The following is a 12918-nucleotide window of genomic DNA, read 5'->3' as shown; positions in this document are numbered from 1 at the left end:
TCCTGCATTGGAAGGTGGATTCTTAACCACAACCACCAGGGGAAGCCCTTCCTTCTTCTTCCTTTCGGAACGCATGCTTTACCCTCTTTCTTCAGAGGCCATAGTCGAGTAGCAGAAGGAACATTCAGGTGATTTCTTTCAATTCAGTCCTAGTTCTACTCTTTACCCGTTACAGACAAATCATTGGGAAATCCTTTTAAAATGAGGACAGAAGAAAAGGGAAGTAGCATTTATTGGACATCAACTCTGCCACAAACTGCATTATGTGGTTTTACATTCTTTGCATTTTTAATCGTAGCAGTGAGCCACTGCCAAGAAAGTATGCCTTGTAAATTTTAGCAGCACCTTTGCACAGATTAAAAAGCTCCAGCCCAGAGAGGTTGGATGACTTGCCTAAGCTCACACAGAATAAAGGGCAGGGTAAGAACTTGGATGTAAGTTTTTAACTCCCTAGTCAAGTTCTTTCCACTAAATCTTACCTCTAGACAGGAGTAACAGAAACCCTGTACTTGACACAGGGAGATGGTATGTCCTAGATGATCGGCAGTCCTGATTTCTGTAACACTGCTACACTGCGATTGCTATTACAGGTTATTCAGTAGCCAAATCCTGATGTCATGAACTCTATTCATGTGTGTTTCTGACTCATGTCTACCTTGAATAACCCATCACATCTCTCTGAAAGTATGTTTCTTTGCCTTGCCAAGTAAGTAGAGACTACTTATTTTATAAGCTGTCACCTATTTAGTACATAAAACCCTTTTTCACCTTCGTGAAATAAATTACTCTTCGCTTTTACTCATTTTCTTATTGTATCATTTGTCTCTTACTGATTTTCAGGTTATCTTAACGTTTTCCAGCTACTATCCTTTGTTGGTTATACTACCAAAAAACTTCACCCGTGTCAGTTTTTTTACCTTTTGAAGAATAGAAGGTCTTAAGTTTTAAATAGTCAAATTTTGTCTGTTTTTTTCCCTTAATGATTTATGCTTTATGTCTTTTATTTAAGAATTATGCTTTAAGGTGACAGTGATGCTTGGTATTTTTTTTAATAGAAATCTTAATGTTTTCTCACATTTAAGTATGTCATCAACTACAGTTGGTATTTGGGTTTGGTAAGAGGTAGGGAACCACTTATTTATCTTCATTATGTGATTAGTCTATCATTCCAGCACAATTTGAGGGGGAAAAGTCACAGAAAAAATTGCTTGGTTTTATTATTAGTAGTTATAAATTTTTGTTTATTTATTTGGTACTTTTTTTTTTTTTTTTTTTTGCCCATACTACATGGCTTTGCGTGATCTTAGTTCCCTGACCCGGGATTGAACCTGGGTCACTGCGGTGAAAGCACCAAGTCCTAACCACTGGATCTCCAGGGATTTCCTTCTTAGTACTTTTTTTAAACAGTCAAAGCTCTCATGAGGATCATTTCTTATGGCTGCAGTGGAAAAATGTTGCATTATTCATGGTGTTTTTCGTTCCTTCAGGCGTTTGACAAGAAAGAGCTTTTAGAGTGTATTCAGCAGCTCGTGAAATTGGATGAGGAATGGGTCCCCTACTCAACATCTGCGAGTCTATATATCCGTCCTACGTTCATTGGAACTGAGGTGCAGACCGACTTCCTATTTCGGGGTACTTTGGTGGGCGATTATCATTGTTTATGCTTGCGTGGAACTTCTAGTATGTAGTTTGAAATAACCCCCCAGTAGCATCAAAGATGCTCCTTTCCCTTGATCATTAAGACTGTAAACATTTTCTTTAAAGGGCCAGATAGTCAGCACTTTAAGCTTTGTGAGCCATATGGTTTCTGACATACTCAGTGCTGCCACGTGGTACAAACACAGCCACAGCCACCAGCATAAATGAGTAAAGCAAGGACCGAGGCTGTGTGCCTTTAAGACTAACCATAGTCTCCTCAGTTTACCAGTGTAATGCCTCCTATCTGGGTATTCTCCTCCAAGGTAAGAGTGGTCATGGTTTTGAAATTTGAAGGAGAGAGAGCTCCTGTTTTTAAATCTTCATTTTCTTGAAGTCTTGGGATTACTTGGTAAAGAGTGGGAGTGAAGGACCTTCTTCTCCCATAGAAAATGTTGAAAATCAAGTTCACAGTGGGTATTAGGGAAATACTTGAGAGCTAGAGAGACAGGTTTAAACCACATGGCTGTAAGATCTCCCAGTCGTTCAGTCTATTGGTTGGTGACTTTTCAAAAGAAGGACATACTTGAAGTGACCATGGCCATCTGTGTGGGTGAGTATGTGATATACAAAGACCTTGTCCCTGTCTCCTTTCTCTGCTGAGCAGGGTTAGGCCCTATGGAGAATGGGTGATGTGAGGGGGGGGATTGATTATAGATGGTGGATGAGGAAGGTGTGGCATATGGAAAATGGGACAGAGCATTTGCTATGGTAGACGCATTTTGCTCTCTGGGGTAATTGTATGGTTACCAGGTTTTCCACTGGGTCATATGAATGTAAGCAATAGAGAAATGTATAAGGCCAGAGGATAAGTACCTACGTGGTCCTTTGGCATCCTTTTAATGCCTTTTGAAAGACTATTAAGCATCTGGATAATGAATTTCACAAATTGCAGTCTTCCTAATAACTGTTAAAGAACTGGAACAATTTAAAGAGTCATCTTCTCCTTAAGTTGCTGATATTTTAATATTATTGAGTTTTAAAATATTATTATTTAATTTTAGGAAGAAGCAGTTTTTAAATTTTCAAAACACTACCTTTTTGTGATCTGGGGTGCTTTCCCATTCTAAGATCTGATTCTTCCAGTCTTAGTTTGTTGAGAGTTTTTGTCATAAATGGAGGCTGGGTTCTGTTGAATGCTTTTTCTAAATGTCTTGGCATGATAATGTGGTTTTGTCCTTCATTCTATTATAATGTATTATATTAACTCATCTTTAGATGTTAAAACAAACTTGTATTCTTGGGCTAAATCCTACTTGATTATGGTGAATAATTCACATTATATTTTGCTGTATGCATTTTGCAAATATTTTGTTAAGGACTTTTGTGTCAGTGCTTATGAAAGTTATTGGTCTACAGTTTTCTAATATACCTCGTTCTGTGATTTAGTCAAGTCTTTAGGCTCCTGAAATTCTGTAATGTAGAGTTAAACAAGCTTTTAAGTCTGATTTTATAGTCTGGCTGATACTCCCAATAATTCACTTTATTGATGGTCTTCAAATATTTTCATATGAATTACCCAGATATTGGTTAAAATACACATATTTATACCAATCCCAGGATATTCCAGTTGAATATTCTATTGCTCAACCAAATTTAAGAACCTCAGTGACAAAAATCCTGCCAAGTAGTCCCCTCCCATGGCTCTCTATTAGCTTATATATGTGATCATACTTTGGATCTCAGAATCAAGAATTTTTAAATATTTGCTTTCCAAGTAGTAAGCTAAGAATTGAAAGAAAAAACTGATAAAACTGATATCATTTGATGTCAACATGGTTTGTGTTTGGTTGCTATGTTTATATCAACTAGAATCTTCTAATTCATGGTACAGGCAGAAAAAAAACAATCACCAGGCATTCAGAATGACCATGTTACAAATAGCATTCAGTAAAGCATATAGATTTAAACATTTGCACACCACACAAATGTTGTATAGTTCAGTCTGATACTTACCACACATTACCTTTCCATGGTATCTACATTTGATACATGAGATAAAGGCTGGAGGATTGGTTGGTGCCCATGGGTTCCAGGTCAGTGGGATTCTTCCATCTGGGACGACTAACTTTTCCTTGCCTTTTTATGTTACTTGGTTCTCTGATGGCTCTGTCTTGTCTCTGCCTTCATAGAATTGCAGGACCACCTCTATATCTGTTATCTGGTATTTTGGTCTTATGTGCAGCATCTGGCTAACATCTGTCATTTCATCTTCTTTTCATGGTTATCTGAACTGATTAAATGGGTCTTTTATCCAAGAGTTACTTTGAGTTGGGTAATTTTTAAAATGATGTAACCACCAACTTGCTCACATGTACTAGGTCTCTAGTCTCTGGTATGGCACTCGTGTATAGAGAATATTCTGTATTCTTCAATAGACATATTTCTACTGGGCCCCACCTCAACCCAAATAATCTAAATCTGTGGATCCAAGATCAAACACTCTGCTTTTAAATAAAGTCTCCAGAGATTTTTAAAAAACTTGCAATAGAATCACCATCCCAAGTCTTGTGAAAGAATTAAAAATATGTCTAGCAGTCTTTAACACTTTATTTCCTCCAGGAACTGCAAACTAGTACCAAGGTGGAAATATTTTTATCTTTGAAAATTTCACTTCACCCTAAGGACAGAAGTGATGTTTTCACTTTCCTGAGCTGTGACATGACAGTCTATTATTAATTACTGCTTCTCACACTCAGTAAGGCTTAGTAGCTGCCATATAATCTGAGAGTAACTGACACCAACTTATGAATTTCATTACATTTTCAAAGGTACTGTGCTTCTTTACATGTCTTATAATCAACAGTTTCTTCATTTTAAAAATTATTTTACATAAGTCTGACTCTTTGTGACCCCATTAACTGTAGCTTGCCAGGGTCCTCTGTCCCTGGGATTTTCCAGGCAAGAATACTGGCGTGGGTAGCCATTCCCTTCTCCTGAGGATCTTTCTGACCCAGGGATTGAACCTGGGTCTCCTGTATTGCAGGCAGATTCTTTACCATCTGAGCTACAGGAAAGTCCTAATACCTATGTACCAATGTTTTTGTGTAATTCTTCACATCTTCCGACCTTCTTTGATAATAATTGGATTCATTACTAAAATCCTTTGAGATTTAGGATGGTAATAAACAGAAGAGTATTTACTGGGACATGTATTAATAACTAATTAATTAATGAAATAGCCAGTGAGTAGAGATTGTTGAAAACAATTTTTTTTCTAAAGTTTACATTATTAAAAAAATACTGAACAGTATTACATAAGCTTTTTGTAAAATATAGAGACTAAAATCATTCATGATCCCAAACATATTCTGATATTAAGAGAGAATTTTGGTGGCTCAGTGGTAAAAAAAAAAATCCACCTGCCAATGCAGGAAACCTGGATTCAATCCCTGATCTGGGAAGATCCCAAAGCCTGTGCACCACAACTGTTGAGTCTGTGCTCTGGAGCCCGGGAACCACAGCTGCTGAGCCCTAGTGCTGCGACTACTGAACCCATGCACCCTAGAGCCCATATTCCACAATAAGAGAAACCAGCGCAACTAGAGAGAAATCCACATGGCAGTGAAGACCCAGCATAACCAAAACCAAATTTTAAAAAAGAGAGTTTCAGCATCATTTAGATCAATATCTTCTGAAATATTTCCAGATAGTTAAAAACTTAGAAATTAAAAGCTGGAGTGTTTCAAACTGCTGCTGATTGTTAATTAGAAATTAGATAAAACCTGAAATCATATTTAAATTAAAAAAAGTCATAGACTTGTCATTCTTTTCCTTTTATCACCTTGTAAAGTCTTTATATTCCCTATATAAATTTTACCTGTAGTCATAACAATTTCCATGTAAAGAATTCCCTTTATTCATAGCCCTTGTTTATTTATGCTTATACATCTTATCATCTTTTCCCTTCACAATTAGCCTCTAAATGAAAGAATCTGAACAGATTTCAAAACTGGTTATCAGAGCAGCAATTTGTAATCATTCACTTGGGTTTTATCCGTACTGTTAATGTATTCTTTTGCAGTCCTTTTTGAGATTATATATGTATCTCATTCTGCTGTTATAAACCACCTTAAAATCTTACTTGCATAACTGTTAACATGTTTCAAATTAACAGCCCCCTTTTTAGTATCTTCAAATCTCAATTATCTGTTTTTAGAGATACAGCTTGTTTGCATTGATTTGGTCTATGATCAGCTTGCTATTATCAGGCCACTCCCCACATCCTCTTGAGGCTGTTCTTGTTCATTTCAGCATTATCACAGGAGATGATAGTTATTTGTTATTCTCTTTGTTTTTACTTTGAAGTGTTGGTTCACTTAGTTAATAATGATACTCCTCAGTTCATACCACTTACCATTTTGGGGCAGAATGTGACCATCTCTTTGTTTTTTTTATTCCCTTTTGCATCCCTTCTTTCAGTCTCTGGAAATCATTCTCATGTATTGAATGAACATTCTTTTGGTTTTTATGTGTTTTAAGTATCTCTTAATACCTTGGACCCCCATGATTAAAATTTATATGAATGGTTTTGTCCCACACACCTCACGGTGTCTCTTAATGTTTTCCCTGCACGCTATGTTTCTCATTTCTATCCAGGGTATTATGCATAGGTCCAGTCCATTGCCTTTTTAAAAAATGTTTTATTTTGTATTGGGCTATAGCCAATTAACAAACAATGTTGTGATAGTTTTAGGTGAACAGCAAAGGGACTCAGCCATATATATACATGTATCCATTCTCCCCCAACCTCCCCTCCCATCTAGGCTGCCACGTAACATTGAGCAGAGTTCCATATGCTGTATAGTAGGTCACTGTGGGTTACCCATTTTAAATACAACAGTGTGCAGATGTCCATCCCTAACTGTCCCTTTCTCCCATCTTCCCCCCGGCAACCAGAAGTTCATTCTCAAAGTCTGTGAATCTGTTTCTGTTTCGAAAGTAAGTTCATTTATATCACTTCTTTTCAGATTTCACATAATAAGGATCTTATATGATATTTCTGCTTCTGTCTGACTTAGTTCACTCAGAATGATAGTCTCTGGGTCCATCCATATTGCTGCAAATTTCTTTCTATATATATATATATATACACCCCCCCCCCCATCTTTATCCATTTCTCTGTCATTTATCCATTCCGTGGGCATTTAGGTTGCTTCCATGTCTTGGTTATTGTAAGCAGTGCTGCAATGAACATTGGGGCGCATGTATATTTTGGGGTCATATTTTTCTCTGGATAGATGCCCTGAAGTGGGATATCAGGGTCATATGGTAAGTCTATTTTTATTTCTTTAAGGAGCTTCCATTCTGTCCTCCCTAGTGACTGTACCTGGAGAAGGCAATGGCAACCCACTCCAGTATTCTTGCCTGGAGAATCCCAGGGACAGAGGAGCCTAGTGGGCTGCCATCTGTGGGGTCGCACAGAGTCAGACACGACTGAAGCAACTTAGCAGCACAGCAGCAGTGGCTGTACCAATTTACACCAAATGTACCAATGTACCACCAAAAGTGGAGAAGGGTTCCCTTCTTTCCACACCCATTCCAGCATTATTTGTGGATTTTTTGATGATAGCCATTCTGGGTAGTGTAAGGTAATATCTCGTTTTAGTTTTGATTTGTATTTCTCAAATAATTAGCAATGTTGAACATCTTTTCATGTACCTATTGGCCATCTGTCTGTCTTCTTTGGAGAAATGTCTATTGAGGTCTTCTGCCCATTTGTCAATTGGGTTGTTTGTTTTGGTGCTGTTAAGTGTCATGAGCTGTTTGTAAATTTTGGAGACTAATCCCTTATTGGTCATATCATTTGCATATATTTTCTCCCAATCTGTGGGTTGTCTTTTTGTTTTGTGTTTCCTTTGCTGTGCAAAAGCTTTTGTGTTTAAGTAGGTCCCTGTTGTTTATTTTTGGTTTTATTTCCATTATTCTGGAGGACACAGTCCATGACTTCTAACTGCAATAGAGTTCCCCATGCTGGACATGTAATTAACTTTGCCCTAGTTCTCTTACTGGGATTCCACTTCCCTGTCCCCTTATATGATCCTGCAGTGAGCAGTTTGAAAATACATAACTTAGGGAATTGCTGAAAGAGTTACCATTTCCCTGAAAGATACCCTAGGCTCATCTTACTTTTCAATCTCAAGAAAGTCCTGCCTCCTTTCGTTCAGGGAAATCCTGGTTCTCTGATGAAACACCGTGGTCCAGTCTGCTGTCATATCCATCCCCTGACATTGTGAAGCTCTCCTGAGTGCTGGGCGCTACGCTTAGGGCTCTCCCTGCACAGTTGGCAGCAGCCCCGTGAGGAGGTGCCATTGGCATCACTTTAGAGATGAAGACACTGAGCCGACCGAGGTGAAATCAGTAGTGAAATCTTTGCTCTGTTCTGCAGTATCCCTTATGTGCTGGTCTTGGAATGCGGTGCTAAGCAAAACCTCCTCCCTGCCTTCGTGGAATTCAGTGTCTCATGGAGCTTGTGGAGTGCCAGATCCATGAATGAATGTATTGGTAGATGGAGGTCACTTTTGTGAAGAAATGAGGGTGTGGTTCAATAAGAGTGCTTATGGAAATGTAACTCAGATGGGACTAATGATTTCTTTCCTATTTTTTTTTTCTTTTTTATGTTAACTTATTTTGACAGGCATGACAATCCCAATCTCCAGTTTAACCCTCCACCCCATCTTTTTTTTAATATTATTTATTTATTTTTGGCTGTCCTGGGTCTTTGTTGCTTCATGGGCTTTTCTCTAGTTGTAGTGCACAGGCTTCTCGTTGCCTTGGCTTCTGCAGAGAATGGCTCTAGAGCACAGGCTCAATAGTTGTGGCACACGGGCTTAGTTGCTCCAAGGCATGTGGGATTTTCCTGGATCAGGGATTGAACCTGTGTGTCTTGCATTGGCAGACAGATGCTTTACCACTGAGCCACCAGGGAAGCGCCCCCCTGCCCCCCATCTGTAATAATGTGAAGTCTGTCTTTGTGTCTGTTTTGTTTCCTTCCCTGAGCTATTAGCTTTCTTGCTCCCAATTATATTTGACAATAATCACTGCAGATTTTCTGTATTGTACTGTGTATTTTACAATATGTAACATGTATCCAATAACACTAAGTCTAAAGTTCATTCACAATGCTTCTGAGTTTAAGAATATCAATTTTCACACGCAACTTGCCAGTGTATTTCTGGAATTTTAAGCGGGGAGGGATTTGAGGGAAGGAAAACCTTGGTAAAAAATTAGTATCAAAAGTATACAATGGAAAGAAAATTTCCTTCCTACTCTCATTCTGATCCAGAGTCCACTGCTCACCTTGTTCTAAGCAATTCCTATTGCCAGTTTTCTCATATCCTTCTTGAGATATATATTGATAAATATACACACCCATACTTGGTTACATATGTTTATATGTTAAGTATTAACCTTCTTTTTTAAAAAATGGCAGTACTTCTTTCTTCAATTTTTGCCAGTAATCCAAATTTTTAAAAACTACACAAAACACACCTACTCCCACCCACCCTGTCCCCACCCCCACACACGCAAGGTTTTAAAGGATAAAAATGAAAATCTGAGGACCCAGCACCCTGTTAAGATTAGAATATGGCTAGGACACTTGACACTCTTATATCCTTTCCTGTCATCTCTCCTCCCCTCCCCAGTACAGTCACGCACCCATCCCTACTCCCCTGGGGCCAAATGTCTACAAATGGACATTTGAGTTATTTCCAACTGTTCTGAATAAAGCTGTTGTGCACATCTTTGAATGTATCTTATGGTGGAACATACATACATACTTCTCTCTAGTGTTAACCTCAGAGATGAATTGCTGGGCCAGAGGTGATATTCATACACATATATATAGAAATTATATATGATATATAAAAATATATCTATATCTTTACTAAATACTGCCAGTTTTTTAAGGTGTTTGTACCATTTCATTCCCACCAGCAATGTATGAGAGTTCCATTTGCCTCATATTCATGCTCACATTGGTGTTATCTTAGTAATTTTGCCCATTCAGCAGCCTTATCTGGTGTGGTTTTAATTTTCTCTTCTCTGAGGCCAAATCGTGTTGAGTACCGTTTCACATGCTGACTGTCAGAAATCCTTTTGTGAAGTGCCTTTATGAGTCTTTTACCGTTAAAAAATCAGTTTGTCCACTTTTTGCTCTCATTTTCCTAACTGTAAGCTATTTCACTGTACATTATGCCATACTTAGTTGAACACAGGATGCCATAAATTATGAGGCAGTACTGTTTTATGCACTGATATGGAAAGACATTGCCAATTACACCATGACACAGCACTTCTCTAGATAGTCTTTAGTGATTCGTGAATGAGTCATACCTGTCTCTCATTTTTTGAAATGCATATTATTTTTGGAGAAAATCTGTAGTTTCTCCTGCCATCAGATGCACCGCTCCACTTGTGACAGGCATGTTTATTTTTACATGTATCTTAATAACAAGAGCTAACAGCATTATCTTATGGGTTCTTCTGACCATAGGTCCCATTAGAAGACTTGGTTGTTGCTTTGCAAGAAAATGTTGAATTGCACTTGTTTAATATTAATACACATATTTGTTTCACTAATACCAAATACACGTCCCATTCCTGCTTTGCTTGTTTCTTTGTAGTAATTTTTTGGTGCTAAATCAGAGTGCAGTTTTTTGACATTTGTAGCCTCACCAATGCCCATAGACTATTGGAACTGCCATCAGTATGAACAGCTGTTTCTAAGTCTGAACAACTTTTCCATGATTGCTGCTTAGCCAATAGCAATTATAAAATGCTGTGCCTAGATTTTGGACCCATTAAATGTGAAAAAGTAGACATCTTAGAATCTGTGAAAGAGTGGTGTCATTTATATAACCAGTGTCCTGTTGATCAACCATTATGTTGTCAATATAACAGACATAAGAACTGTAATTAATTTAGTGTGTAGCGTAGGAAAAATTGAATTTGGACCTTTAAAAAATGCAGACTTTCTTTACAGCATTTATGCTATAGACATATCCCCTAGTGCACATAAAGACAGACATTCAAGGAGATTCATTACAGCTCACAAAATTTGCTTAGATTTTTATGAGAGTAAGAGAAAAGACGTCCAGTTTTGCTTTGGGGCCATTACTGCTGGTTAGTGACCATTTGTTGGGATGAGGGAAAGTGAAGGAGAGGATTTTATTTGTTGGAGTGACGATGGGTAGAATCAAGAGTTCAGTCTGAGACATGGGAATTTCAGCCAGTGATATCAAGTTGGTGGGTGGATACACCAGACTGGAATTCAGGAGAGATTTGGGAGTTTAAGTGCTACGTTCTTATCTTTAGTATAAAATGCCTTTACAATCTGGGGCTTGGATGAGGTTATCAAGGAAATAGCTGTAGAGAGAGATGAAAAGAAGGCAAGGAATGAGATCTGAGGCAGGCCAGCATGTAGAGAAAGGGAGAGGAAGAGGAATCAGCTAAGGGGTCTAGTCTGGAAGGTAGAAAGAAAAACAAGAGGGCTTGGTGTCCTGTGCCAAATGAAGAACATGGAGATGCAGTGAACTGTGGCAAATCCCACCCACAGGACCAGTGCCATGAAGCCCAAGACCTGATTATTGGCTTTGACAACGTGGAGTCCTTGGTGATCTTAAACATCTTTCAGTGGGGTAGTGGGACTGAAAGCCTGAATGTCATGGACTCAGTAGAGGATGAGAGGAGGGAGGTTGTGATTGTGCGTATGCATTAATCTTGTGAGGAATTCTGCTCTGCAGTGCAACAGAGCTGGGTGGGTACTTGGCAGTGGGGCAGGTGGTAAAGGGAGAGTGTTTTTTTGAGACTGGAGGTGTTATGGCATGTTTCTAAGCTGATGTCAGTGATCTGGAAGGAAGAGGAAACTGATCAAATAGTCACAAGATTTCCCAGATTCTACTTCTATCATGCATCTACTTCTGAAGGTGACAGTGTCAGCAGGCAGTGACATGTACAGGATGGAGGGACAGCCAGGTACCCCCCGCCTTGCTCCTTGGCTTGTGGTTCTCCACCTGACATTCGTGTCACTGAGAGGGCTCTTTCGCGAGTGTAGCATCCTTCCCCCGTCATCAGCCAGCTCACAGGCTGAGACTGCTGCAGTTGCCAGCTCCCTGTGTTGGTCTGACCTGTTGCTCTGCTCCAAGCCCAGTGCCTTGCTCGGCCCAGTCCACTGAACCCATCTGGATGGAATCCCGCAGTCCAGGTCTGAGCGTGAGGCTATGTCAGTGAGGGGACCCTGGTTCTGAGGTGATAACATCCTGTGGCATTTTCCTGGCATCCAGAGAAAGGGCTGGCAGACATTTTCTGTTAAAGGCCAGGTGTGTGTGTACACGCCGAGTGTTTTCAGTTGTGTCCAATTCTTTGTGACCCTGTGGACCGTGGCCTGCCAGGTTCCTCTGTTCATGGGATTCTCCGGGCAAGGATACTGGAGTGGGTTACCATGCTCTCCTCCAGATCTTCCTGGCCCAGGGCTTGAACCCACGTCTCTTGATGTCTCCTGCATTGGTGGGTGGGTTCTTTACCACCAGCGCCACTTGGGAAGCCAGGTAGTTAAATATTTTGGGCTTTGTGTTCCTTGCAACTATTCGCCTCTGCCTTTGTAGCACAAAAACAGCAATAGGCCATACGTGAATGAAAAAATATGTTCCAGTGAAACTTAAAACTGGCAGCAGGCTGAAGTTTGCTGACCCTTGATCCTGAGTTACTTTAGAAGGGAAATGAAGCATGGCTTTCCTAAGAGTGATTCATTTTGGCTCTCCCTGGGTACTTCCTCATCCCATATTCTTAGCCATTTGCTTAATAATTCATGCTGCAATTTCTATTTATGTTTGACATTTACCAACCTGTAGTTTCCACATCATCGGTACAGGAATCCTTGTCTTTTTTTCCAAGGACCAACGCATTCTCCACAGTTCCAGCACTGAGCGTTGACTAGTTCATTGCTCAGATCTACAGTCATTTTAATGTCATCTGAATGTCCCGTAAATTGGTACATGTTGAATTTATTTACCATTATTACTATGATCATGTATTATTTACTTAAAAATAGTAAAAATTGGTGTTTATTGGATGCATAAAAAAGATCAGACCCTGGGAACTTTCAACAGATATCTAATTTAATCTTTGTTCTAACCCGTGAGCTATTAGTATATTATCACTGCCTTTACATAATATTAGATTGTAAAGTGTTCTTTTAGTCTTTCTTACCTGAGCTTTAGT

The 12918-nt window shown here is 39.2% G+C and overlaps 1 protein-coding gene across 5 annotated transcripts in view; it reads left to right on the top strand.

The window, feature by feature from the left end:
* BCAT1 (branched chain amino acid transaminase 1) overlaps positions 1-12918 on the top strand; it is a 119005-nt gene that overhangs the window by 65124 nt on the left and 40963 nt on the right. For all 5 annotated transcript variants that reach the window (XM_027541552.1, XM_027541549.1, XM_027541551.1 and 2 more), the window contains exon 5: positions 1488-1607. In XM_027541552.1, the coding sequence (XP_027397353.1) occupies positions 1488-1607 (120 nt within the window). The remainder of the gene's footprint in view (positions 1-1487; positions 1608-12918) is intronic.

Source organism: Bos indicus x Bos taurus, chromosome 5 (assembly GCF_003369695.1).
Source record: "Bos indicus x Bos taurus breed Angus x Brahman F1 hybrid chromosome 5, Bos_hybrid_MaternalHap_v2.0, whole genome shotgun sequence".
Lineage (NCBI taxonomy): Eukaryota > Metazoa > Chordata > Mammalia > Artiodactyla > Bovidae > Bos > Bos indicus x Bos taurus.
Note: the sequence above shows the minus strand (reverse complement) of the source record. Positions and strands in the feature narration are given on the sequence as shown.